Source organism: Leucoraja erinacea, chromosome 20, assembly GCF_028641065.1.
Source record: "Leucoraja erinacea ecotype New England chromosome 20, Leri_hhj_1, whole genome shotgun sequence".
Classification (NCBI taxonomy): Eukaryota; Metazoa; Chordata; class Chondrichthyes; order Rajiformes; family Rajidae; genus Leucoraja; species Leucoraja erinaceus.
The window spans coordinates 19386242-19414182 of NC_073396.1; the positions used below are offsets into that span (position 1 = coordinate 19386242).

General features: G+C 54.6%; 2 protein-coding genes across 5 annotated transcripts; one reads left to right on the forward strand and one right to left on the reverse strand.

Moving 5' to 3' along the window:
* Positions 1-275: 275 nt before the first annotated feature.
* rnps1 (RNA binding protein S1, serine-rich domain) lies at positions 276-9739 on the reverse strand. The gene is made up of 7 exons (XM_055651503.1): positions 9616-9739; positions 6364-6519; positions 5549-5728; positions 3915-4017; positions 2100-2253; positions 1100-1241; positions 276-999 (listed from the first exon to the last, which is right to left on the reverse strand). Coding segments are annotated over exons 1-7 (843 nt in total). The 5' UTR covers positions 9618-9739; the 3' UTR covers positions 276-893.
* A 996-nt stretch (positions 9740-10735) lies between these two features.
* On the forward strand, positions 10736-27787 carry telo2 (TEL2, telomere maintenance 2, homolog (S. cerevisiae)). Of its 4 annotated transcripts, XM_055651509.1 has the most exons (21): positions 10736-10885; positions 12964-13305; positions 13877-14142; positions 14958-15026; positions 15273-15420; positions 15831-15933; positions 17293-17361; positions 17639-17780; positions 18174-18310; positions 19286-19374; positions 19880-19975; positions 20517-20605; positions 20803-20894; positions 21629-21745; positions 21840-21911; positions 22299-22481; positions 22862-22953; positions 23356-23455; positions 23813-23877; positions 26282-26397; positions 27077-27787. In XM_055651509.1, the coding sequence occupies exons 2-21, from the start codon at positions 12974-12976 to the stop codon at positions 27178-27180; spliced, it is 2481 nt and encodes an 826-aa protein (XP_055507484.1). In that variant the 5' UTR covers positions 10736-10885; positions 12964-12973; the 3' UTR covers positions 27181-27787. The 4 variants fall into 4 exon arrangements, with proteins under 4 accessions (XP_055507484.1, XP_055507482.1, XP_055507483.1 ...); XM_055651507.1 differs by lacking the exon at positions 22862-22953 and having other exon boundaries at positions 12900-13305; XM_055651508.1 differs by lacking the exon at positions 22862-22953 and having other exon boundaries at positions 12919-13305.
* The last annotated feature ends 154 nt before the right edge of the window (positions 27788-27941 follow it).

Below are 27941 nucleotides of genomic sequence, written 5' to 3' on the forward strand. Positions count from 1 at the left end.
GAGAGCTGGATTTAGGGTGGCTGGCCCATAGGGACAAGAGACCGTGGGGACGGATGAGGCAGCTGGCTGTTACTGGGCCAACTCGAACTCTGATGACCCAGAATCACGAGTTCAACCGCTTTGTCAGCAAAGGAATGTACATTCAATTAATTAATTAATCAAATTAAAACAAATCAAATTAAAACCACAGTATCAGCAAAGGAGATCACACAGCGGGAGTGTGTGTTAGGCAGGAAGTGCCCTTCATCAGCTAATAAAGCCCTCGCACTCTCTCGTATACTGATCCTCGGTTTATTGAGATACTGAACTTATACACAAAATGGTACAAATACAGCAAATGGTGAAAATAAAAAGCAATACAAAACTGGACAGGGTGACTGTAGTAACTCAGCCTCCGTGAATAACGTCACGGTTCCCAACCCACAGCTTGAAGTGGAGGAACCGTTGAGGGTTTAGACCGCCCCATCTTGTTGCCAGGCCAGTGTGAGTCAGACCAGTGGCCAAGTCCTGCACGAGGTCTGCATGAGGCACTGGCGGAGTGATCCAAAGCCTGTATCAACAGCAATGCCCCACACATGTCTGCATTTGCACCGAGCCACACCCTCTGGCACCGCCCGTCACCGTGAATCAGGACGTTCTGTGTCGGTGACACACGGGAACACCACGGTGAAGCTCTCCTCGCACCCAAATCCAAACTCCGGCACTTTGTGTGCAAACGTGAAAATATTTACTCCCTTGCCATGCCCCTCCCCCCCACCCCCCCCCTCCCCTCCCCCCCACAAAGTAAAACACAACCTGAACAGAAGTAGAGATGGGGAAAGTTTGCTACATTTCTTATGTATGAGGTGGCTGTTGGCCGGGCCGGCCATGTTGGGGCGCCCGCCCCCCCGTCCTTACCGCGAGGAGTTGGAGCTGGACCGGCTGCGGTGCCGGCGGCGGCCGGGAGACCGCGAGCGGGTACGTCGGCGGACTGGCGATCGTCTCCGTGGTGACCGGGACCTGCGGGGAGTTACAGGAAGGTGGCATTAGATCCGGCGAGGGTCCCGGCAGCTCGCGAGCAGCACCGCACGACACTCACTCCCGCGTCCCCCACACTCACCTCCTCCTCATACGCGGGGGTGTCCTGCGCCACATGGGCGGCGGCGGTGGCATCCGGCGTGGTGGCGTGATGCGGCGGGGCAGCGGCCGGGGTCGCGGCGCAAGTACTGCCGTGGCCGTCACTTCCTGCCCGTCAATCTGACCTGCACAGGGAGAGAGCACCATGAGGGGGAGGGGGAGAACGTCAATCTGACCTGAGGGTGAGGAGGGGAGGGAGAACGGTGAGGGGGGGGGAGACCATGAGGGGGAGGGGGGGGGGGGGGGGGAGGGGTAGGGGCAGGGTGAGGGTGGGGGTGAGGGGGGGGGGGAGGGGGGGGGAGAGGGAGAAGAGGGGGGGAGGGGGAAGCAAGGGTGAGAGGGGGGGGGGGGAGAACGGGTCGGGACCAGGGGGGAGCCGGTGAGGGGGGAGGGGGGGGGGGGGGGGAACGGTGGGGGGGGAGGGGGGGGGGGGGGAGGTCCTCTGCTCCCCGGGACCGAGTGGGGGGAGCTCCTCTGTCCCCGACGTCACAGTCACGACAGACAGGCAGGCAGCTCCTCATTCCTCCTACCACGCACCACACAACAGGTCAGCACAGGAACAGGCCCTTTGGCCCACAATGCCTATGCCGAACATGATACTGAATTTAGTTAAAGAGATGCAACACGGAAACAGGCCCTTCTGACCAACGAGTCCACTCCAACCATCGATCACATGTTCACACTAATCTACGTTATCCCAAATTTCATGTCCACTCCCTACACACAAGGGATAATTTACAGAGGCCAATTAACCTGCAAACCTGCATGTCGGTGTGGGAGGAAACCAGAGCACCCAGAGGAAACCCACGCGGTCAGAGGAAGAACATGCAAGCTCCACACAGACAGCGGTGGGGGGTGAGGATCACCCAGGTCTCTGGTGCTGTGGGGCAGTGGCTCTACCAACTGTGCCGCCCATGTTAAGGCTGGTTAGCTGCTGCCGTTGCTGGTGGGCTGATTTGGGTCTATGATCCACTGACCACTACCTCCATCCATGTGCTTCAGAGCCTTTTCTGTGTCATCGGGGTTCTCAAACTCCACGTAGGCGTAGCCCTTGGATAAGTGTGGATGCAGTCGGTCCAGGGGCATGTCGATCATCTTGATTTTGCCGTAGGTTGAGAAGATCTCCATGATGTGGTCCTGTGGGAGGGGTGGGGTGGGGAGAGAGGGAGAGCAGAGAGTCACGGACGCCCACAGAAACCAAACCACTGTCAGATCGGTTAACGCCCATCATTAAAAGCACTTACACCATCAGAGGAAGGCAGGTGTTAGTAATCACACAGCAGCCAAATCCAACCCTGCCATCCTCTGCCTCTGTAGTCACCGGCTTTCCCCTCCCTCCCCCTTTCCCCATCACAATCTCACAACAGCTCCCTAACACACACTACTTAAACTTTAAGCACCTCTACTGGCTTTTCCCTCCTTTGGAGTTTATCCCTCCAGAGGGGCTGAAGTGTTTTCATTATTTTACAGATGGTTTACAAGAATGTTGCCAGGACTTGAGAGGCTGAGCTACAGGTGAGGTTGAGCAGGCTAGGACTTTATTCCTTGGAGCACAGGAGGATGAGAGGTGAACTTATAGTGGTGTATAAAATCATGAGGGAAATAGACAGGTTGAATGCACAGAGTATTTTACCCAGAGGAAAGGAATCAAGAATCAGACATCGGTTTAAGGCGAGAGGGGAAAGATTTAATAGGAACCTGAGGGGCACCTTTTTAACTGAGGCAGTGGGTGCATGGAACTAGCTGTCAGAGGAGGTAGTGGAGACAGGTACTATAACAGCATTTAAAAGACCTTTGGACAGGTACATGACAGGACAGGTTTAAACACAGGGCCAAACACAGGCAAGTGGGCCTAGCTTAGATCAAGCAACTTGGATGAAATGGACGAGATGGATCGAAGGGCCTGTGTCCGTACTATACAGCCTCAGCAGTTGTAGCCAACACCCGAGATCTCTCAGAGAACATACCTCAGCAGAAGGTGAGGAACAAAGTTTAAAGGAAATCTGAGGGGCTGGTTTTTGTTTAGCACAGGGTGGCGAGTGGCTGGAATGTGATGTCAGGGGTGATGGTGGAAGCAGATACAAAAGTGGTGTTTAAGAGTTTTTCAATAGGCGCATGGATATGGGTCACACACAGACATAAGAAGTGCTTGAGTAAAGTAAAAAGTGTTGGAGTAACTCAATGGGTCAAGGAGCATCTGTAGAAGGAATGCACAGGCAACGTTTGGGTTGGGACCTTTCTACCGAGTCTGACTTAATCTGTCTTAAATCAATAAATAGACATAAATAATAAATGAACATGGACAATTAATAAATAGGTAAATAAATAGAAGGATGCATACATACACAAACACACAAGTAAATTAAAAAAAAAAAGATCTTGGAGGTTGGAGCATAAATGGAAGGAAGTCACCATGCAGAGTTTTAATCTTCCTTAAACCTGCAGTCGTTGGGATGTGGGAAGAAACTGGAGCACCTGGGGGGAAACCATCACGGTCACACGGAGAACGTGCAAACTCCACACAGACCACCTGAGGTCAGGATTGACCCCGGGTCTGTGGCGCTGGGAGGTTGTGGCTCAACACGCTGGACCACTGCTACTGATTAACAGCAGGGACCGGAGGGGTCGAGTGGCCAGCTCCTGCCCTTTGGTTGCTAGTCTGTGATGTGGGATGGACCCCATGATCCCTCTTCAGTAAGAATGTGGATGGTTAGATGTGAAGCCCAGCATGAACCAGGTTGGCCCATCACCCCCCGTGGTACAGCGGCAACGATGGAATACAGAGCACGGGCGGGCACCTTGGTGACGTTGCGGGTCAGCCGGCCGATGTGCACCTTGGTGGGCTGGGGAGTGGGACTTCGCTTCTTCCTCTCTTTGTCATCCCGCTTCAGTGACTTCGACCTGTCAATTCAACGATGTACATGTTATAGGGTGGGCACAAGGGAACCGCAACGCAGCGACTCGAGGTACCGCATCACACCGCACGAGGGGACCGGGTCACAGCGCACGAGAGACCGGGTCACAGGGCACGAGACCGGGTCACAGCGCACGAGGGGACCAGGTCATAGGGCACGAGAGACCGGGTCACAGCGCATGAGGGAATCGCATTACACCACACGAGGGACCAGGTCCAGGTTAAGTCAAGCGCACAAGGGAGCCGCACCGCAGCGACCCGAGGAACCGCATCACACCACACGAGGGAACGCGTCACAGCGCACGAGGGAACGCGTCACAGCGCACGAGGGAACGCGTCACAGCGCACGAGGGAACGCGTCACAGCGCACAAAGGGACCACGTCACACCGCACTAGGGATCTGCATCACAGCACCAGAGTGCGCCCGGCTCACTCACTGAATCCGCCTCCAGTTATCTATGTTATATGTCAATGCTCCTACTCAGAACAAACAGATCCGTTCATGTCACTCTGCCCAGAGCACCCCCAATACACACAGAGATGTGCAGGGAACAGAGCAAGATGGACCTAGGCAGAGGAGATTCATAAAGTATCATTGAATTAGTTTCATCATGTTCAGCATGGACATTGCGGCCAAAGGGCCTGTTCCTGTGCTGGTCTATGCTGCCTATCCCACTGAGTAATGCAGCACGGGACCAGGTCCTTCAGCCCAACTTGGCTACACCGACCAATGTACTAGTTCATATCTCTTTAAACCGTACCTATCCATGCACCTGTCCTAGCATTTTTGAAACACTATTATAATGCCTGCCTCAACTACCTCCTCTACAGTTTGTTCCATATACTCACCATCCTCCAAGTGAGAATGTCGCCCTTTAAGTTCCTATTAAATCTTTCCCCTCTCACATTAATCCTATGTGCTCCGGTTCTTGATCCCCTCCCCAGGGTGAAAGACTGTGCATTCACCCTATCTATTCCCCTCATGATTTTATACATTTCTAGAAGATCACTCCTCATCCTTCTGTACTCCAAGGAATAAAGTCCTAGGTAGACACAAAATGCTGGAGTAACTCAGCGGGACAGGCACCATCTATGGAGAGAAGGAATGGGTGACGCTACGGGTCGAGACCCTTCTTCAGATAGTCCTATGTACAAGTCCAAGCCTGCCTAACCTCTCCCTGTATCTCCCGTCCTAGTAACATCCTCGTAAATCTTCTCTGCACTCTTTCTAGCTTAATGACATCCTTCCTACAGAAGGGTGACCAATACTAAACACAATACTCCAAATGCGCCCTCACCAACATTCCTCCGGCACTTTGTGGTTTTGCATTACAATGCCGATGTTTCATCTCCGGTTTACTTGAAGCAAGGTTCAATTATGGATTTGAAGATGTAAATTAATAGACTAGTAATTAATCCTCCAGCAAGTGAAGAAGATGCCCCAGGCCTAAGCCTAGCAGGAGGGACTTGCTGGATGAGATGGCGCCTTGCCTTGACACCAGACTGTTGGGGACTCACTTTGAGCGGCTGCGCCTCCTGTTGGCGTGTCTGCGCCGGGACGGGCTCGGTGATCCCGAGGAGCTGCTGGAACTGGAGCTGCGGGAACTGCTGGAACTCCCAGAGCGACTGGAGGCCGACGAGGAGCTGGAGCCACTGCTGGAGGCTGAGCTGGAACTGGAGCCCGAACTGGAGCTGGAGCTGGGGAGACAAGAGGGGCCGTTACCCAAGGAGAAGGAGAGGTGGGGAGACAAGAGGGGGGCATTACTCCTCAGCTTCCAGTGAAGGTGGTGGAGGCAGGTTCGTTTTTATCATTTAAAAATAAATTGGATAGTTATATGGATGGGAAGGGAATGGAGGGTTATGGTCTGAGCGCAGGTATATGGGACTAGGGGAGATTATGTGTTCGGCACGGACTAGAAGGGTCGAGATGGCCTGTTTCCGTGCTGTAATTGTTATATGGTTATTACCCAGGGAGAGGGGAGAGGGGAGAGGCAAGAAGGGCCATTAACCAGGGAGAAGGGAGAGGCCTGGGAAGACAACAGGGACCATTACCCAGTGAGAGGGGGATAGAGAGTGAGAGCCAGAGGGGAGAGTGGGGAGGGAGAGAGTGAGCGATCGCCAGGGAGACGAGGATGAGGAACGAGAGAGGGTGTGACAAGAGGAACTGCCCAGAGAAGGTTGCCTAGAGAAGCTGCCCACAGCTGCCAAGCCCATCAGAGAGGCTTTGCACAACACACACATTCCAACCACCCGCCCCACCTCCACCTCTGATCCCATCCCAGTCCTTACCCTCACCCCATCCCGGCCCACCTGATCTCCCCCCCACCCCATACCTGGTGCTGCTGCTCCCTGTCGACGCACTTCTCCTCTTGCGGTTCTTGTCACGCCCTCGTTCTTTCTCGCTCGCCTCCTTGACGCCGGCCTTCTCCTTCGTCCTGTCCTTGGACTTCTCTTGACCGTGTTCTTTACGCTTGGTCGGTGACGGAGCCCTGGCCAAAACAACCCACAGCAGGAGTGAACAAACCGGCATGGTGGGGCAAACATTCATGTCTTGTGGCAGCTTGGTGCCATGGAGGAAGCGTCTGATGCCAGACCAACCTGATGGAAAGCGGCACACCTTTCAACTGCAATGACCACCAGTGTAATCTGCACATCAAGCAGGCAGGATGGAGTGGTATTGTGGACCACTTCGGGGTTTGTCTCTTAGTGGATAAGAGTGAGTAAATTGATTTTGAGAGTAAACTGACAAGTACTAACAAAACAAACGGTGAGAGTTGTGCTGATTTATGAGAGGGTGGCTGAGGTACATGTGGGGCGGGGGATTCTTGACCTGAAGCAAGGAAAAGACAGGTCATTTTTGAACCAATGACTGGAACCAGTCTACAAGGAGCAGACACTGCAGATATCCCAAGGAGATGTGGTAGTTTCAGAAAGAAGGGGAAAAACTTGTACCAATGCTATCACGATGGACAAAGCATTGAGACAACTAAGGGGAAGTAAGACAGAGGTGTTCCGGTGGCCTGTACCCAAGCGTGTTAAAAAGCAAGAGGCTTCACAGATCCATTTGTTGAGGCATTTCTGCGATAGTTCCTGCGAATTGGAAAACAGCAAATGTTACTGCCCTTGTTTGAGGAGGGAGGATGGGAGACAGGAAGCAGGGAACTGTCAACCATTAGCTTAATATCTCAGTTAGTAAGATACTAGTCTACAAGCAGGGAATAAAACGGCTAGTTATTTAAATAACAATACTCGCAAACTGAGTCTGCAGAAGGGTCCTGACCTGAAACGTTACCGATCCATTCCTCCAGCACTTTGAGCTCAAAGCAAGTGAACGTGATTTTGTGAAAGGAATGTCGAAATCGACGAATTAGCTGCAATTCTTTGAGCGAGTGCCAGGCAGAGTGGATGGAGGGGACCTGCCGACAAAACACCCTTGCATTTCCAGAGGGCATTTAATATCTCTAAACATACAAGAGTGTGTGTGTGTGTGTGCGTTATCACATCTTCACGAAAAAACAATGCGGTAGTGGTAAATTGTTTACATATTCCGGTAGACATTTTCCCCAAAATCGCCTTATCTGAAAATGTCATGCTTTATATCTCCAGTTATTAATGGAAATGTTCACAAATCTGACAAAACTTTGATTTAAAAACGACCGTCTTTTGCTGATGACATCACAATGGGTCTGCGTTCCTTCTTCCTCGTGCTGCGTGTGACATCACCCCCCCCCCCCAACCCCTCCCTCCTCCCCCCCGTAATTCAAAAGACGCAGACGGAGATGAAGTTGGGCCATGAACTGAAGACCAAAGATCATAACTGAAGACTGCGGTGGCCCAACTCGCGATCCTTTGGTCGACGTTCGCCCGCCCGCCTTCGTGTCGGTGCATGGTGGGGAAGTTGCTGCCACTATCTGCCTATCGCTGCCCTCTCTCTACCTCTGCCTCTACCCTCTGCCTATGTCCTATGTCCTCTGCCCTCTCTACCCCCCGCCCTCTTCCTCTCTTGCTGCGCCTGCGAGTTGGGGGCTATGCGTGAGTGGATAGGGCGAGTAAAAGGAGCAAATGAATAATATTAATATAATATCAAGGGGAGGTGGTTAGTGTGTGTGACACTGCAGGGGCAGATACAGAGGGCAGGAAGGGAAGTGGGAAGGGGGAGGAGGGAGGGGGGAGGAGGGAGGGAGAGAAAGAGTGTAAACGAGCAAAGCACAGAGGATCTTGGTGTTCTTGTAATTGAAACATTAATTACAACAAACATCATGCTGGCTTTTATTGCCATGTAGTTAGTGTTTATAAATAGCGAGGTATTGTTACAAGGGTGCTGTACTGTCCAGTTACAGTCTCCTATCCTGACAGGGAGCGACAAGGTCAATGTCAAGATAGTTGGACAGATATATGGATATTAGATATATGGATATTAGAGAGAGATACACCAAATACAAGTGTATGGTACCTGCCCAGTATGTTAACTTGGTGGGCATGGACAAGGTGGGCAAAAGGGTCAGTTTCTTTGCTGTACAGCTCTATGACAGATTCCAAAAGTGGGAGAGATGCAAACAAGGGGACAGAGTTACAAGATTAGAAGGCACTCATTTAAAACTGAGTACACATAACATTTTCTCACACAAGGCGATGAATCTTTACCCCAGTGGGTTGCAGAGGTGAGAACACTGAGGTTGGTAACTTTTTGTCAGATCGAGGAATGGAGAGTAATGGGGAAGTGGCCCAGGAGAGGAGACTTGGGGAAAATCAGCCGTGATCATATTGAATGGCACGGCAGACGAGAAACCATGCTCCTGTTTATCAATTACACTGCAGACTCACACAAGCTGACTGGCTTACTCTGTGGACACCCCAAATATTTCCTATTAAATCTTTTTGCTCAATAATTTTCCTTCAAACCTACAATGAAAAGATAATTGATTATTTATAACTGTAGTGAATGTGTGTATAAATGTAATAGCCACATTTTATGAATGTTCGCCATTTTAAAAACTATTGAAAGTGGAAGCCAATGTGTCGAGGAGAATGGACAATGTTTTGCATGTCAACAAATTTCTCCCCCCTTATCCCTTGGCTGCAAGGGGGGGGGGGTATAAATGATGGAGGGGCAGCTTCTACATATAACAAATCACAAAATGCTGGTGTAAAATGAGAGTACACCCAGGTGTTTGGCGTTTGTCAGACCCGGGGGCACTCTGGCTTCTGGAATAGGTTGTAGACGCTGTATAAATGCATATTGTTGTTATTGCTGCTGCCAGATCAATGCCAACATTAGCCGGCCTGGGGTGGAGTTACACTCACAGCCCAGTCCAGCCTGGGCCCCGGGTCGGGAACTGGGCTGAGGACTGCCGGTCCGCACGCACGTCCTGTGGGCCCGGGCTCCCGGTCTCCCCCCTGAACCGGCCCCGCTAGGCCTCAGGCTTCAGTGTCCGCTCCGATTCTATTGTCCCGCAAAGGAACATTCATCCGATGGAAAGTGGTCACGGCGCCACAGCCACAGTTTGTGGGAAATACGATGGCCCGGGTTCCGCGGCCCTGAGCCACCCCCGGCCGCGGATGGAGCCGGATTTACATCCACTTACATTCCTCAGTTTCTCGGTCCCCGCCGCCACCTTGTCCCGCTTATAGGTCGTCACCGACCCGCACCGCGTCATCACCCGCGCCTTACGTCAGCTCGGCGTCGCTGCAGTACCTCTGGTACTCGGTAGAGGGGGGGCAGTGGACCGGTCGAGACACATGGCAGAAATGTGTTGGGCAGTTTACAACCCAGCAAGATGAATATTGATTTATCTAATTTCAAGCAAAGATCCTATAGCAAAGCTATAGGATCTTTGATTTCAAGTAACCCTTGCATCCCCGTTCCTTCTCCGCTCTCGTCGTCGTACAGGTGTCACTGTCTGAAGAAGGGTCTCGAAACATCAGATTCAGATTCAGATTCGAAACATGCATCACCTATTCCTGTCCAGAGATGCAGCCTGTCCCGCTGAGTTATTCCAGCATTTTGTGTCTATCCACAGTCCTTAATGTAACCAAAGACTGTCAGTCCATAAAGGGTCATTAATAAGGCTAGTGTTACTTGAAGAGTGTGATGGTTGTTGGGGGAAAAACACATATACAAATATGGCGCCACTCTTGCGTAAAGGGCTCCAGCCCCTGACAGAGGTGGCGCCCAATCCTAAACACATATGGGCAAAGATTATTGAGCTCCGCTCTATAAACTTTGCATATGGGGGCGCAACCTGTACAAATATGGCGCCGGCTCCAGCACAACATTGGCGGGGGCACCTGTACAAAGATGGCGCCGGCTCCTGTACAACATTGGCGGGGGCATCTGTAAAAAGATGGCGCCGGCTCCTGTACAACATTGGCGGTGGCTCCTGCACAACATTGACGGGGAACCTGTACAAAGATGGCGCCTCTCCTGCACAACATTGGCGCCGGCTCCTGTACGAAGATGGCGCCGGCTCCTGTACAACATTGGCGGGGGCATCTGTAAAAAGATGGCGCCGGCTCCTGTACAACATTGGCGGTGGCTCCTGCACAACATTGACGGGGAACCTGTACAAAGATGGCGCCTCTCCTGCACAACATTGGCGCCGGCTCCTGTACGAAGATGGCGCCGGCTCCTGTACAACATTGGCGGGGGCACTCGCAACATCCGGTCTTCTGTACTCCACGTGATTTCTCTCAGCCAATGAGGTCACGGGCGGAGTGCATTGTGGGATTGCAGGGGGTGAGAGATCTCAGAAATACTAAATCATAAAGGAAACCAAAGATAATAGAGCTAAAAATCATGGACGGTGCGAGTGCGAGTGCGGCGCTGGGCTGAGATTGTGTGTGAAAGTGCGGCAGGTAAAATATCCCCCCGCGTAGTGATTTGAGAGGGGTGAGGAAAGGGAAGCAGGAGGGGGAGGAGTGGGTGGGAGTCAGGGCGGGGAGAGAGAAAAGGGCGCTGATGGTAAGAGAGGGGCATGGTGAGAGGATGTTGAGGTAGTAGAGGAGGTGAAGGAGAGTAGTGTGGAAGAGAGATGAGGGGAATGATGGGGAGACGGTTTGGGTGGAAGAATGATGGTGGGAATGGGGTTAGAGGAGGTGAGCGAGGGAGTGGTGATGGAGATGGAGGTAGAGGAAGTGAGGGAGGAGCAAACCTGGGGGAGGGAGAGTGATGGGGTGAGGGGGGTTAGAGTAGGTGGAGATGGAGGGGTGGGGGCAGTAGAGAGGCAGTCTCTGTCGGGGAGCTGATGCTTGAGGACAATAAAGATCTCGCATCCACCGCATGCCAGATGTGAAATCCCAGAATTAAGAGGGAGTGGTCTTCTCCGCTCTGTCCCACCCATGGCCCCTCTGCCCCTCGATGTGAGGGAAGCAAAGCCTGTCCTCGATCACTGACACTTTCAATCTCCTCTGCACCATCTCCGGATGTACATACAGCCCTCTAGATATACTCTAACCAAAATGTTATAACCTCAAAAACAAAGTGCTGGAGGAAGTCAGTGGATCAGGCAGGATCTGTGGAAGGAATGGACAGGTGACGTTTTGAGTTGGAATCCTTTTTCAGACTGATGGAGAGGCAGAGGGAGAAAGCTGGAAGAGAGGTGGGGATGGGAAAAAAAAGTCTGGATAGTGATCTCTGGATACAGGTGAGGAGGGGGTGATTGGCAGGCGGGTTGCACAATACGCAAATCAGTCTGGAGCAGGGTCCTGACCTGAAATTTCCTCCACAGAAGCTGCCTGACCCGCTTTGTTCATCTGTGTTTTACTCAAGATTGCTGCATCTGCAGTTTAGTTTAGAGATACCGCATGGGGAAAAAAAGGTCCTTTGGCCCACCAAAACCACGCTGATCACCTGTTCACACTGAAACCGGCCCTTGGGCCCACTAGCCCATGCCAATTATTGATCACAATTCGCACTAGTTCTATGTTATCCCACTTTCTCATCCAGTCCCTGCACACTAAGGGGCAATTTACAGGGGCTAATTAACATACAAACATGCACATCTTTGGAATGTGGGAGGAAATCGGAGGAAACCCCTGCTGTCACAGGAGGAACGTGCAAACTCCACACAGGCATCACCTGAGGTCAGGATCGAAGCTGGGTCTCTGGCACTGTGAGGCAGCAGCGCTACCCACTGCACCAGGTTTAGATTACACCAGTGGTGCCTGAGGCTGTGGGTCCCCGTGTCTGGTGTGTGGGGCTGCATGAAGTGCCAAAGCATGGGCACCGTGAGTCGTACAGCAAGCCCCTTCGGCCCAATGCCATGCCGACCAACATGTCCCATCTATACTAGTCCCACTTGGCCCATATCCCTCTAAACCTTTCCTATCTGTGGTTCTGTCCAAATGTCATTTGTTCAGGTTCCTATTCAATGTTTCTCCCACCACCCCCCGACCTTAAATGTATGTCCTCTGGTTCTTGATTCCCCAACTGGGTAAAAGACTCCTGCGTAGTGGAGGGAGGGAGGGAGAGGGAGGATGGTAGGAGGGAGGGGATGATAGGAGAGAGGGATGAGGGCCCTGATGGTGGGAGAGGAGAACATTTAAGTGCATTTACCCGATCTATTCACGGGCGGCACAGTGGCACTGCTGCCTTACAGCGGCCGAGACCCGGGTTCGACCCTGACTACGGGTGCTGCCTGCATGGAGTTTGTACAATGTCCCCTTGACTGAGTTTGTACATTCTCCGGTTTCCTCCCACACTCAAAAGACGTGCGGGTTTGTAGGTTAATTAGCTGTTTGTAAATTGTCCCTAGTGTGTAGTATGGGGTGATCGTTGGTCGTTGTGGACGCAAGGGCCGAAGGGCCTGTTTCCATGTTCTTTCTCTAAACTAAACTAAGTTACTCTCGTGATTCTATCCACCTCTTTAAGACCACCCCTCATCCTCCAGCGTTCCAGGGAGTAAACCCCAGCACTGACTGCCCCCTCCCCCTAGGCTCCTGACAATGGATACGGACGTTGCGGAGCTGGGGGGCTTGGTCCGCCAGGCAGTGGCCACCTTGTCCTCATCCGATGACGGTGCAGAGATTGCCAGTGCACTGGTGGTGGCGCGGCAGTGCCTGGGCTCGGTCGCCGGGAAAGGGAGCTCGGGCCGGGAGCGGCGGGCATTGGCGACGCTGCACGCTGGCCTCCTGCAGACCCTAGCTGCCTCCCCAACCGGGGGTTGGCTGCGCCTGCTGCCCGCTGACCAGCGGCTCGACCTACTGCACGGCTGCTTCTTGGCCGCCTCGCCGCGCCTGGCCTTCCTCACCATGGTGGATGCCATCGCTGCACACAGGTAACCGCGCGAGTTCCATGCGAGGTCCGTGGGGAGAGGTTGGGTCCACAGGGGTGGGAGGCAGGTTCCGTGTGCAGGTGGAGTCCACATATGGACTATAAGTGCAATGCACACCCATTATGGTCTGTCTAGGCGTAATTGCACCCCATTCCCCCTCTGCTCTCTCCACATTATCCATCCTCCCCTCTATACATCCCATTTCCTGCCTCCACATTCTCCGACTCCACCATCCCAACTCCTGGGGTCCTCTCACGACTGAACCCTCCCAACCTCTGCAAGGCTCTCCCCTCCTTTCCCCCGGGTCCACTCATCAATAATGCTCCCCTCGCCCTGCCTGTCCGGCGGTCTATGCCCCTCTCACACCCCCTCCTACTGCACTCACTCGTCCCCCTTGGGAGAATCCACAAGGAATGCTTCACCTCTTTCCACTCCCACCGTACTGTCCGTTGTAGAGGGGCTGTGACTGGGTTTCAGACCCGGGTCGGGGTGGGGCTGGGCTCTTGGGCCTGGACTGGACAGGTGACCGTGCCCAGCCTCCTGATCTCCACCCTCCCGTCGCTGTGTGTTGCAGCGGTGGCGGCGGAGGTCACTGCGTGCCCATCCTGGAGCAGTTCCTGCAGGAGGAGAGGATGGTACGATTGCTGTGTGAGGCCGGGGATGCCGAGACGCTCCTCGCCGACCGGGAGGTGCTGCTCACCAGGATCACTGCGCTGCCCGACCACTCGGCTAACAAGCTGCAGCATGCAAACCGGCCCCTCTTCTACCCTGAAAACTACTACCCTCTGCTGGCTCGGGAGATGCTGGCAGCGCTGGGGAGGATCCACCAGTCACTGAGGGGTGAGTGTGTGAGGGGAGTTGGTCACGGGGGGGGGGGGGAAGTGTGAGCGGAGTCGGTCATGGGCGGCGGGGGTAGTGTATGATGGTGGAGAAGGAACAAGTTTAGTAGCTAGAAGCAGCCTTTAAATCTAAGATGACGATTACAGCACAAGAGCAGGCCCTTCAGCCCACAATGTCTGTGCAAAGTTAAATTAATCTCTGCCTGCAACGTGATCCACATCCCTCCCTATCCATGTGTTTATCCAAAAGGCTCTGAAACGCCACTATCATATCTGCAGCATGTTCCAGGCTCCCACCGCCTGCTTGGTGGGAAAATAAAAGTTTACCATGCATTTCCTTTCTATTTTGCCCCTCTCACCTTAAAGCTGTGCCCACTAGTATTTCATTTTGTATCCTAGGAATAAGGTTATACCTGTCTACCCTACTTGATAATATGGTACATTTTCAGGAAAGGTTTAGATGGAGGTGGGCCAAACGCGGGAAGGTGGCACTAGTGTAGATGATGCATCTTGGTTCGGGTGGAGGGGCCATTCTTTGGGCAATGTGACTCGATTAAATGCTTTGCTCAGACATTGCACCACGCCGGGGTTTTACGTGTGTCTGGAGTGGGTCTTGAATGCACAGTTGCCTAACGCAGATGAGGGGGAGCAGCCCATGAGCCTGACCCTCCACTGACAGCAGGCTCAGTGGTGACTGCCTGGGCAGGTGGGGTGGGGGCACGAGCAGCCCGCGGACGGGAGCATCGGGGCACCCGGCCAAGGGTGGGTGGGTGCGTGACGTCTGTCTCCCTCCCTCACTGCTGCCTTCTCTTGCAGATGGGTCGGACAGCTCCGTCTCCTTCCTGTCTCAGCTGCTGGGGAAGGTCTGCGTCCAGGGCCACAGCGGTGAGTGCGTCCCCTCCTCACAGCGTCCGGGCGGGGGGGGGGGGTCTCACTGTAACGGGATCACTGCTCTACATGCATGCTGCAAGTTCATCAGACTCCGGGAGAGTTGGGGGGATCAGTTCCTGGGACGGTGTATGGGATTAGCTTTGATGGGCATCTTGGTCAGCATGGACACGCTGGGCCGAATGGCCTGTTCCCTGCTGTACGGCTCTGTCCTGCCCTCTGATTGGTTCCTGTTGCCCACAGACACGGTTCTCCAGGTCCTGGTGCCCAGACTTGCCCTCCTCACTCAATCGGATGGCGTTTGGCAGCGGATCTGCTGGCGATTGGTGGAGGACGTGCCTGAGCGATGGATGGAGAGTGTGGTGGCCGGAGTGGTGCGGGCAACCGCGGGGTGAGTGCCATAGGCAAGGGGCAGCGGTCGGGTGTGGGGGCAAAGGGGCAAAAGTCGGGTGTGGGGCAGACGTCGGCCGGAGGCGAGGGGGCAGTCGGGTGTGGGGGCGAAGGGCAAAAGTCGGCCGGGGGCATGGGAGGCAGTCGGGTGTGGGGGTGAAGGGTCAGAGGTCGGGTGTGGGAGCGAGGGGGCATCGTGTGAAAGGGTCGGGGGGGAAAGAGGTCAGTGGGGAGCAAGGGGGTAGAGGTCGGCTGCGCCCTTGGATATGAAGGTTCTGCAGGGTGGGATGGGGGGGATGAGGGGAGAGCAGGGCATGGGAGGACGTGTGGGGAGTGAGCTGGTCCCCCTGTGTTCGCATTGGCCAGGGGCAGGGCCGACCCAACTCTGACCCTTGTCCTTTTGACTGGCAGCCCTGAGGTCTTGTCGCGGTTGCTGGGCAGCATCGTGCTGAAGAACAAGAAGGCCGAGTTTGTACTGACCCACAAGTTCCTTCTCCTGCAGTATCACCACAAGGTGTGTGGGAACATGCATGGGGCAGGGGGGATGGGGGGGGACGGGGGGAGGGGGAAACGGAGGAGATGGGATGGGAACGGGCAGGGGGTGAATGGAAGGGGGCGGTGGGGGGAATTGGGCAGTCAGGGGGACTGGAGAGGGAGACATTTGAGGAGGGTCTCACATTGCCCCTGCCAGACACCGTGGAGCCGGTGGGAGTGAGCTGCTGACTTGAACCGCTGCTGTCCTTTTGGTGAAGGTGCTACCACGCTTCCGACTCCCCAGATTTACCCCCCCCCCCCCCCGTGGCGAAGGGATGGGATGGGATGGGATGTGTTTACAAGACGAGATGGTGGGGGTTTGGCGGAAACCTGCGGGTGGTGGCGATTCCCCTGCACCTTCTCGGTTGGAGGGGTAATGGGCTGTCGGAGTAGCTCCAATCAACACTGAACTGTACAGCAGGGGAACACAATGTCCGTACTAATCATGATGCCACGGATCTCCTCTGCCTGCACGTCATCCATATCCCTCCATTCCCTGCATATCCATGTGCCTGTCTAAAAACCTCAAACGCCACTATCATATCTGCCTCTGCCACCACCTCTGGCAGCGCATTCCAGACCCCCACCACTCTTAGTGTCAATAACTTGCCCTGCACATCTCCTTTAATCTTTCCTCCTCTCACCTTAACGCTATCTCACCTTACAACTTAAAGTTTAAACTAAACTATGATCTCTAATCTTTGATTTTTCCATCCTTCTACCCTATCTGTTCCTCTCTTAATTTTATATACTTTTATCAGGTCTCCACTCAACCTGCAGTGTTCCAGAGTTTGTCCACCTCTCCCTGTAGCCAGGGCATCATTCTGGTGATCCTCCTCTGCACCCTCTCCAAAGCCTCTGTATCCTTCCTGTAATAGGGCGCCCAGAAATGCACGCTATACCCCAAATGTGGCCTAACCAAAGTCCTACAAAGCTGCAACATGATTTCCTGACTCTTGTGCTCAATGCCCTGACAGATGATGCCAAGCATACCGTACTCTTCTCTATGTGCTGGTTTTGCCACTTTCTGAGAGCTGTACACTTGGATCCCTCTGCACATCAGTGCTGTTGAGGGTCTTAGCCATTAATGGGTCATGGTCACACATTCAGTGATTGGTGCATGGCGGAGGGCTAGGTGAGAGGGTGTCCAGGCTGGTTACACAGTGGGCTGCATTGTGCTGGATCTCTACGAGGGGAAGGGAGTGGGGAAGTGAGAGCGGTTGGGGGGGGAAGGAGGTGAGGAGTGAGGATGGGCGGAGGGGAGGAGGAAGAACATTCTGGGTCAGGATTGGGACGGTGGGTCTGGTGTTGGGGCTGATGGTGTGTGTGATTGCTACAGACCTGTGTGCTACAGAACCTGCTGGGATACCTGGCCAGAGAGAAGTCCGGGAGATGCCTGTTGGAGGAGGTGAGGGGGCAGGGGTGAAGGGGGGGGGGGGGGGCAGGGGGCGAGGGGGGCAGGCGGCATGGGGGGGCTTGGTGTTGCCGGGTTGCAGCAATGGTGACTGGTCTATGTGCGGTGCCTCTCTGCTGGAGGGGTCTCTGGGGGGTGAGGGGGTGTGACCTGTGTGTGTATGGGTGCTGGGAATGGGAGCTGAGGCAGGAGGGGGTGTGGGGCTGGGGGCTCTGGGTGACAGGTGGGGTGTTGAAGGGCAGTGGGCAGTGACCGATGTGTGTGTGTACAGGTGCTGCGCCGGCTGCTGACGGCCTGGGGCTGCAGGGCCTCGGTCAGACACAGCCCGGTGGAGCAACAGGCCTACATCAGCAAGGCCATCACCGTCTGCCTGGGTCTGCTCAGCCCCACACAACTGGAGGAGCAGCGCACAGGTGAGGGGGCACGGGAGAGTAGGGGGGGCCGCGGAGAATGGAAGTGGGGGGACAGTGGGGAATGGGAGGGGGTCTTGAATGTGGGGGGAGAGGGAGGGGGTCTGTTGCGGGGGGAGAGGGAGCGGGCAGGAGAGTGCCTGCACTGAGGGGTGGCGAGGAAGGGGGGGGAGGAGCTGCACTGGGAGGTGATGTCAAGAGTGCTTTATTGTCATGTGTCCCAGTTAGAACGATTAAATTCTTACTTGCTGCAGCACAACAGAATATAGTGGAAAGGTGGTGGGTGGGGGGGGGGTACGTGTGAGGGTGGAGGGGGATGGGAGAGGAGGAACTCAGTGTGTGTTCTCTCTCCCCCCCCCCCCCCCCCCCCTATATGATATGACCCACCCCCCACAGAGCTGTTGTCGCTGACCCTGGCCGGGGTGGAGTGCCGTCTGGGCAGTAGCCTGCCGCGGGTACGCCGTCTCGGCATGGTGGTGGCAGAGTGCGTCAGTGACCGGATCAATGCCGGGCCCCACCCCCTCAACTTCCAGGTAAGACCCGTGGGAAGGGGGCTGGGAGAGGGGGAGGCCTCAGGATGGGAAGGGAAGGGAGGTGGGAACAACTCAGCATCGTCTGGGGAAAGCAGTGTGTGGACAGTGTCAAGGGACTTTAGATAAGCTGCATTTGGAGTATTGACTGCAGTTTGTGTCCCTCATTACAGGAAGGATGTAGAGGCTTTGGAGGGGTTGCAGAGGAGGTTTACCAGAATGCTGCCTGGTCTAGAGGGTGTTAGCCACGGGGAGGGGCTGGACAAACTTGGATTGTTTACTCTGGGGCAATGGAGGGCGAAGGGACACCTAATAGAAGTATATAAACTTATTCGAGGCATAGATCGGGTAGACAGTTGGATCCTTTTCCCCAGAGTGGAAATGTCAAAGTCTAGAGGGCATAGGTTTAAGGTGAAAGGGGCAAAGTTTAAAGGAGAAGTGTGAGGCAAGTTTTTTTTTTACACAGAGAGTGGTGTGGTGGTAGAGGCAGATACAAAAGTGGCATTTGAGAGGCTTTTCGACAGACACATGGATATGCAGTGAATGGAGGAATATGGATCAGGTGCAGACAGAGAAGATTAGTTTACCTTGGCATCATGTTCAGCATGGACATTGTAGACCAAAGAGCCTGTTCCTGTGCTATACTGTTCTATGGCAGCACAGTGGTAGAGTTGCAGCCTTACTGCGCCAGAGACCCGGGTTCAATCCTGACTATGGGTGCTCTCTGTACGAAGTTTGTACGTTCTCTCTGTGACCATGTGGGTTTTGTCCATGTGTTCCAGTATCCTCCTACATTCCAACGACGTACAGGTTTGTAGGTGAATTGGCTTCGGTAAAAATTGTAAATTGTCCCTCGTGTGTAGAATGGTGCTAGTGTACAGGTGACCACTGGTCGGCACGGACCTGGTGGGCTCAAGAGTCCACGGAGTTTCTGCTCTATCTTTAAAGTCTAAAGTTCTGTGCTCTTTGATCTTTCAGTACGAGGATGATGACGAGACAAGAGAGGTCCGTTCGCTGTGCTCCCCGAGACCCCCGTCGAGCTGGGAGAGCCCCCCACAGTCACACAGGTACCCCGGCCGCTGAACCCCGAGCTCAGCTGGAGAGGTGCTGCGGCCTGTTGGGACGGGGAGGGGGTGGGCAGCGTGGTGTGGCTGGCGTAGCATCCGATAGGTGGTCCATGCACGGGCTGGAGACTGGCACCTAGAGGGCATCGACACACAGAAGTCTACAGTGCCCCATTACCCCATACTGTCCCTCTTCATTCAGAGTGTGGGGGTTGGCAAGAAAAGCATGAAGCCAAACACAAAGAGAAAAATACCGGTGCAGAGTATGGTGTAACAGTGAGGTAGGTTGGAAGATCAGGACCGCACCCAAGCCTATGGGAGGAGCGTTCAGTAGTCTGAACACAGCGGGGAAGGAGCTGTTCCTGGATCGGGCGGTACGCACTTTCAGGCTTCTGTATCTTCTGTCTGATGGGAGAAGAGGGGGTGACGGGTGTGAGTGGCCCTAGATTATGCCGTCTGCGTGTAGATGGAGTTGCCGACGGGTTTAATGCTTCTGCTTCACCCTTAGAAGTGAAGGCTTGCAGACAGACAGTGGAGAGACACCGGCAGACGTTGGGAGCCCCGGCCAGACGGAACAGTCTGGGCCCGAGTCTGAGCTGGACAGGTGGGAAAAATTGGTGTTGTAGCTGCCTCCACTACCCATCCTCCCCTCCTCTCCCCCCCTCTCCATTCTCCCCTTCCCTTCCTCCCTCGCCCTCCACCTCCCTCGCCCATCCCCCCTTGCCCGCCCTACCCGCCTTCCCTCACTCCCCCCTCCCCCTCCTCCCTCTCCGTCTCCACTTGCTCACCTTCGCCTTCCCTTCCCTGCCCTCCCTCCCAACTCGCCCTCTCCTCTCACGCCCTACCTTTCCAATTCTCCTCTCTCCTCTCCACCTTCCTCCCCTCCGGCCTCCTCCCTCATGTCCATCCTCTGCGTTGTTCCACTCCTCCCTATCTGCCCCACCTCCCTCCTCTCCCTCTTTCTCCTCCTCCATCCACTTCTCCTCTCCTCTCCTCCCCTTCAACTCCACCTCCCTCTCCCTTACATCCCACTCTTCTTTCTCCCTCCTCGTCTCCTCACTCCACCCTCTTCCTTTCCTCCGTTGTGTCTTTCCTCCTCTGTCTGTCCTGCCCCCACTCACCAGTGTTTCCCCCTTCTGCCCCAGTGATGACGAGCTGGTTCCCTACGACCTTTCCGGAGACTCTGAGCTGGGGGAGGGGAGTGCCCCTGCCTACCTCACCGGCTGTCTAGAAGGTGAGGCTGCTGGGGGCTGGGGTGGGGAGGGGAGGGAAGGGGCTGGGAGGTTAGGGTGGGGTGAGTAGGGGAGAGGGGGGGAGGGAGTTGGAAGGAGTGAGGTTAGGAGTGGGTGGAGCCACTGAGGGATGTTGGATGGGTGGGCTATGACCTCCTCCACCCGTGCCTGATGTTACCTCCCCTCCCCACCCCCACAGTGCTGCTGAACTTGGAGAGCGCAGGGCGGGGGGGGGCTACGCTGAACGCGCTGGAGAGGCGGGTGAGGAGGAATCCGTCGGCAGCCCGAGAGGTGAGGGGCGGGGGTGTGGGGGTGGTGAGGAGGGGTGTGAGGGGCTGGAGGGGTTGCGCGATGGGGGGGAGTGTGCGAGGGGAGGGGAAGGGGAGCAAGGAGGTGTGGGAGGGGCCAGGGGGTGAGATATCCACATGGGAGAGGGTCCCAGGGGTGGTGGTGGGAGCTGAGGAGAGGTTCAGGCGGAGAGGAGGGCTACAGGGAATGGGGGAAATAATAATACTAATACATTTTATTTGTTGGGCGCCTTTCAGACATCTCAAGGATACCTTACATAGATTAACAGGAATATAAACATATAATCAGAGTAAAATAAATAATAAAGACATCACAGAGACACAAACTAAAAACAGAATTCAGTCCAAAAACAGAAAATCAAAAACACAATGTGAAGAGAGATGGGTGGGGGGCAGGGCCTCAGGGGAGTGGAGGGGTGGCCATGGTGCCTCTGGGTCTGTCAACCTGCCTCCAGCGGCCCATGGGGTCGGGTGGGTGAACAGGGTGTGTGGGGCACTGTTGGTTGGGGTTGCGTGGAGGGATTTGATCTGTGTGGGCGGCTCAGGTCCGATGGATGGGACTGGGAGCAGGGCTGTGACTGGTCCCCTGGGTGGGACTGGGTGAGGGGATGGTGTGGGAGGGACTGGAGGCTCAGTGCTGATGGTGCCCGGTGTGTGTGTGCAGCTGCTAAGCTGGCTGCTGGAGGCTCAACCCCAGTCTCTGCTCCCCGCCCACAGGTTGGTGAGGAGCTCACCAAGGTGCTGCTGCACCTGGAGGACAGGTTCGCCACACCGGGCTTCGAGGGAGTGCGGCAGCAAGCAATGGTGGCACTGGCTGTCACCGGCACCGTCCCTGTAAGTACAGGGTGGGGAGGCGGGGGGGTTGGGGAGGTGAGGTGGAGGCCCCAGCGTACAGATTGTGACCTTCACCCTCTGTCCTTGCCGGCAGGTCGTTCAGTACCTCACCGCCGAGTTCTACGCTGTCAACTATAGCCTCTCGCAGCGGCTCCACATCCTGGACGTGAGTGTCTGCCCCCTCCCCAACCCTCTCCACTCCATCATCCTACTTTCCCCCCTCCACCCCATCTCTCTTCCCCACTCTATGGTTCCCCGCTGCCCTCCTCCCTCCATTCTGCCGCACCTCTCCTTTATCTTGCCCCTCCTCTCCACCATGTCTCCCTCCGCCGCCCCTCTTTCCCTTCCCGCTCCGTTGTCCCTCACCATCACCCTGAGTACCGACGGGGGAGAGGAGGTGTCTGTACGTGCAGGTTCCCACACCTCTGTCGTCATACTCCCACACTCACGTGGGCTCTCCCTTTGGACTTCTCCTGAAACCACACACCCACCCCACATGCACCCCCGCTACCCAGCCTGCTGATAATGTGTGTGTGTGTGTGTGTGTGTGTAGGTTCTTGCACTAGCTGCCCAGGAGTTAGCTGATCCTGGGCTCCGCGCCAAGGGTGGGGACTCAACGGGGGAGGGGGGAAGCCCCCACCCTCAGCTCCCGGATCCGCCCTCCGCTGACCCCAGCCCTGGGTGGAGGCAGATCGTCGAGCAGCGGTTGCAGAGCAAGACTCGGCGCCTCAGCAAGGTAGGCTGGGGAATGGGGGGGGGGGGGGGGGACGGGGGGGGGGCAGGAGGAACAACAGGGAGGGGGGGGAGGGGTAGAGGGGGAGGAGGGAAAGGAGGGGTTGGGGGCAGGAGGGGAGGGATGTGGGAAGAGAGGGCCATTGCCGAGAGTGGGTGGAGGGTAGCGGAGGGCCGGGCACCCGAGGATGGGGGTCGGCGTTCTGTGCCAAGTGTCGATCCGCTTCAACTGAGAGGCATGCCAACCCTCTGAGCTCACTGTGTTATTTTGTATGTCTCCCTCCTCCCCTCTCCCCTCTCTCTCCTCTGAGCCCCCTCTCTAACCCTTACCTCCACCCTCTCACTGCCTTCTGTCCTCCCCACTGTCACTGCTGCTCTCCCCAGGGGGTGTGGACCCCGGGACCCAAGGCCACTGCCAACCGTTTTGCCCCTGTCGCCGGGCACTTCTTCTTCCCCCCCAGCAACAACAACGACAGGTAAACCCCCCCCCCCTCCACCCGCAACGGCCAATCACGTCCCTCCGGATCAGTCGCGTCTGACCAATCATGTCTGTCCAGACCAGTCTGACCAATCGAATCCCTTCCTGGCCACGTTGGACCAATCCCCGCCCTCCAATCATCAGTTTGACCAATCACGTCCCCGTCTGACCGTGGTTGGTTGGGGTGGGGAGCAACATGGGGTAGAGTTTGGGATGGGGATACTTGGATTCATGCCCACACACCCCTGCCGAGCCCATCGCCACAGTACACTAACCCCCCCCCCACCTCCCGCCCCCCACATCTCTCCCCTCACCCACCCCATCTCTACCCCCACCAGACCCCTTCCCCCCTCCCCCCCCCTTCCCCCCGCCCCCCCGCACTGACGCTGCCGCTCCTCAGGCCACAGACTGTGTACGACTTCCTGGCAGAGGAGCCGTTGGTGCTGGGCCGGCTGGTGCACACGTTGGGCCTCCTCGTGTTCCTCGCCCTGCACGCCCCGGTAAGTGGGAGGTCTGAGGGAGGGGGTGGGCCTGCATCTGTGGTGGGAGCAGAGCTGTAGGTGTGGTGGGGGAGGGGGAAGAGGAGAGATGGTTGAGGGGAGAACCAAGGTGGGGGAGGGTCGACGGGGATGCTGGAGGGTAGAGAATGGAGGACATCAAGGGTGGGGGAGAAGGAGCTGGAGGGGAGGATGAGCATGAGGGGGAAGGGTGAGTGTCGAAGGAGAAGTTGGACGATGGGGAACAGAGGCCATCGAGGGTGGGGGAGATCGGTGGGAGATAGAGTCGTGGGGAGGTGGTTCTAGGAGTGAGGTGGAATTCTCTCCTCAACCATCAGCTGACCTCTGCCCCTCCCCCAGATCGCCATCCACCTAGGCAAGGCGCTGTTCGGCTTCATCTGGGCCCTTCGCTACCACCCCGACACGTGAGTAGTGACCCAACCGTAACTCCCTCCCATCCTGGCTCCTGCCCCCCAACCCCTTCGTGGGGGGGGTGGGTTGCTCTAGTGAGGCCCGCCAGCAGTGACCCAGAGACTGACCAGTCCAGGCAATCATACTCTCACATTCATTCAGGCTCCAAAATTAATTTAGTTTATTGTCACGTGTACCGAGGTACAATGAAAAGCTTTTGTTGCGTGCTAATTAGTTTAATTGAAAAGACAATACATGATTACAATCGAGCCGTCCACAGTGCACAGGGATATGATAAAGGGAAGAACATTTAGTGTAATATAAAGTCCGATTAAAGATAGTCTGGAGGTCTCCAATAGAGTAGCTCAGGACTGTTCTCTAGTTTTTGATAAGATGGTTCAGTTGCCTGATAACGCCTGGGAAGAATCTGGGCCATTCTTTGGGAAGTGAACCCGAATGTCACACACGTTACCAAATGGCATCACATAAAGTAATACATTAAAAAATTATTGTAGGAGATTAATCTTATTCATTGCTATTTTCCTTCCTACAGAACTATAATTCAGGTCTACTAAAGATATGAACATTCTAGCTTTTTAAAATTCACTTAAGATAAAACTGAGTTATGAAAAAATGTATGCGTGTGATGTCACACACGCGACCAGTCATTCTTGGACCACTGACCCTAAGCAAATATTGTCAGCAAAACATAAATATTTCACTTGATAAACCGAAAAAAAATAAGAATCATATATACAGTATAAAACAATATACCGGTAATGCTTTCAGAATTAGAAGAGATGTATTCCACAATGTTTCACATCTTTGGTCACACACGTGACTAAGAATGGGACATCTGAAGATATGTGTTTTCACACTTCTGTATCACTTACATGATGGGAAATGGGAGAAGAGTGAGTGACCCGGGTGAGACTGTTGATTATGCTGGTGGCTTTGCCAAGGCAGCATGGTGTAGATGCAGTCAGTGGACGGGAGGTTGGTTTGTGTGATGGTCTGGTTTGGTGGATACAGCATGGAAACAGGCCGTTAGGCCCACGCCGACCATCAATTGTCCACTCACACTAGTTCTATGTTATCCCACTTTCTCATCCACTCCATACACAATAGGGACAATTTACCGAAGCCAATTAACCTACAAACCTGCACGTTGTTGGGGTGTGGGGGGAAACCACACTCAGTCACAGCACCCGGAGTAAACCCACGTGATCATAGGGGGAATGTGCAAACTCTGTACAGACAGCACCCAAGGTCCGGATTGTGCCTGGGTCTCTGGCGCTGAGAGGCAGCAGGTCTACCCGCTGCGCCACTGTCGCCTGTGGTTGATGATATTTACATCTAGTAGCTTGAAGCTTTTGACCATTTCCACTTTGGCACCATTGATGCCGATTGGGGCATGCACTCCACCATGCTTTCTGAAGTCAATAACTAGCTCCTACATCTTGTTGACATTGGGGAGATTGTTGTTCAACACCATGTCACAAAGTTCTCTATTTCCTTCCTGTGTCTTGTCATTGTTCTTGGTCCGGCCCAACACTGTGGCATCATCTGCAAACCTTTAGATTGAGTTAGAACTGAATTTGGCCACACAGCTGTGACCTGGGTTGCAATGTGGTGACCTGAGCTGAGGGGTGACCTTATAAACCTTTATACGTCATCCCTCAGGCTTCTGAACGACCCTTCCATAAGCTAGAGTACTATCCGATTCACCTCCACCCCATTGTGGACATTGGACTTTTCTATGGAACTGATGCACTACAATGCTGAGAACTATATTCTGCACTCTGTATCTTCCCCCTTGTACCAGAGTTTGACGATTGTATTCATATATGGTTTCACTGATCTGTTTTAATAGTGTGCAAAACAAAGTCTTACACTGTTCATCAGTATGTGTGACAATAATAAACCTAAAGCCGTGGAGAATTGGGGTGAGGGGGACGGGACTGTGGGTATGTGGGAGTGTGTGGGGACTCTGTAGGTATGTGGGCGTGTGTAGGGACCCTTTGGGCGTGTGGGGACTGTGAATATGTGGGCAAGTGTGAGTACACTATGTATGTGTGTGGGGACCCTGTGTGTTTGTGTGTGGACCATGTGTGTGTGGACCCTGTATGTGTGGACCGTGTGTGTGGGGGGGGGGACCATGTGCGTGTATGTGTGCGTAGGGATCCTGTGGGCATGTGTGGGGACCCTGGGTGTGTGGACCGTGTGTGGGGGGTAGACCCTGTGGGTGTGTGTGTGGGGACCCTGTATGTAGGTGTGGGGACACTGCGGTTGTGTGTGTGTGGGGAGCCTGTAGACCCTGTGGGTGTGTGCGGGTACTCCGTCTTGTGTTTGTGGCCAGGGCCGCTCTGGTTTGTACATGGTCTGTCTGATGTCAGGTCCACCTCTCTGCCCCCACAGGTATGTGCGACAGGGAACGCTGTTCGCCATGTCCTCGCTGTTGCTGAGTGTTCCCAGCGACAGGCTCCTGGAAGATGTTCCTGATGAACTGCTAGAAGCGAGGTTGTGGCTGACGGGTGAGTCTGGCAAGGTTGCCCGGGCGACAGGGCAGTTTGCATGCGATGACCACTGGTGCCCACGCCAGGTTAAACCCAGCCTAGCTTGTAACATGTCTCACCCTGTTCTTTCCATCTTCCCGCTCCTGTGGGAAAGATGGTACAAAGCTTGAAAGTGCGCACCACCGGACTCAGGAACAGCATCTTCCCCTCTGTTATCAGCCTTCTGAACGGTCCTTCCATAAGCTAGGGTACTGTCCGATTCACCTCTATGCCATTGGACTTTGTCTATGAACTGATGCGCTACAATGCTGAGAACTATATTTTCTGCACTCTGTATCTTCCCCTCTGCTCTACCTATTGTACTTAAGTTTGACATTATTGTACGGTGTTATCTGATCTGATAACATGCAAAACAGCTTTTCACTCTACCTCTGTTTACGTGACAATAATAAACCTATTAAAGTTGGGGGGGGAGGATTGGGGGAAGAGGGTGAGGACGAGAGGGTGAGGAATGCTGCACTGTCAAGGGAGCACCTGATGGGGGGGGAGATGCAGCCAGAAGGTTCCGGAAATTCCTGCTTTGACCCTGGCCCAGTTTTGTGAGGGAATGGGGGAAATGTGCTGGTGTTGTGGGAGGAGCGGTGGCTGTGGGTGGTTCCCTGACCCCTGCTGACCGTGTGTGTGGTCTCTCAACCAGATGTTGCAGAGAGGGACCCCGATGACACCTGCCGTCGACAGGCTTTGCAAAGCCTGGTGCTGCTCGGAAACTTCCAGAAGAAACTCGCTGGCCTCCCGGAGTAAGTCTACGGCCCGGACCCAGAGAGCTCCTACCCCCGCTCGTTTCTGGGCAACACTGACTAGGAGAAGAATGGAGGTGACGATGGGGATGGTACTGGAAGCTGGTGAATCCGCTGGGATGTTGCATTGCCGCCGGACTGAGCAAAGACGGGCTGCCGGGCAAGCTGTGGTCTCCAGGGCTGCCTGTGGTGGTCATGGTCTGTGAGTGGACCTGGAGCGATGCCAGACCCTGATCCCCGCGTTCAAGAGTCTGCCGACGACGGTAGCAGGTCCAGCCTGGTCAGGGGCTAACAGACGGGGAAGCTTCACCACTGCTCCTCGCTCAAGCTGGGACAGGTGGGGACAGGTTCAGCATGAGCACGATTCTGCGTCGGACAATCCTGAACCTGTGGCACAACTTTGGGCCCTTGGACGGTGGGTGAGTGGCTGCAAAGTATCCAGCCTGTCACGGTCCCACCGTCTACAGGAACGTGACCGTCCCATCACTGCCAGACGGGGGCAGGAGGCTGCACACACCTTCACAGTTTACCATGGAAAGAAATCATTACAATTGCACAGTATCTTATAAAACTGGCAATAGCAATAAATAAAACCTTGTTATTTTATCGTATATAGTTTGAAATTTAATATAAACAGGTTAATTCTAACGCTAGGTGATCATATAGAAAATTATACATGTCAATAATAAAAATTTCCCTCACTATTGTAAAGAAACCCTGGGGTCAAACTCTGGAGGTGTGAATGAGCTCATGAACTTCCTCCTA

Excerpts from the sequence above, each read along its gene's own strand:
- telo2 (XM_055651509.1), top strand. The coding sequence starts at position 12,974 with ATGGATACGGACGTTGCGGAGCTGGGGGGCTTGGTCCGCCAGGCAGTG. Across the intron at positions 18,311-19,285 it reads CCCACCCCCTCAACTTCCAG|TACGAGGATGATGACGAGAC; the intron begins GTAAGACCCGTG and ends TTGATCTTTCAG. Across the intron at positions 26,398-27,076 it reads AGCGAGGTTGTGGCTGACGG|ATGTTGCAGAGAGGGACCCC; the intron begins GTGAGTCTGGCA and ends TCTCTCAACCAG.
- rnps1 (XM_055651503.1), bottom strand. Across the intron at positions 4,018-5,548 it reads AGGAGGCGCAGCCGCTCAAA|GTCGAAGTCACTGAAGCGGG; the intron begins GTGAGTCCCCAA and ends TTGAATTGACAG. Across the intron at positions 1,242-2,099 it reads TCTGAAGCACATGGATGGAG|GTCAGATTGACGGGCAGGAA; the intron begins GTAGTGGTCAGT and ends CTCCCTGTGCAG.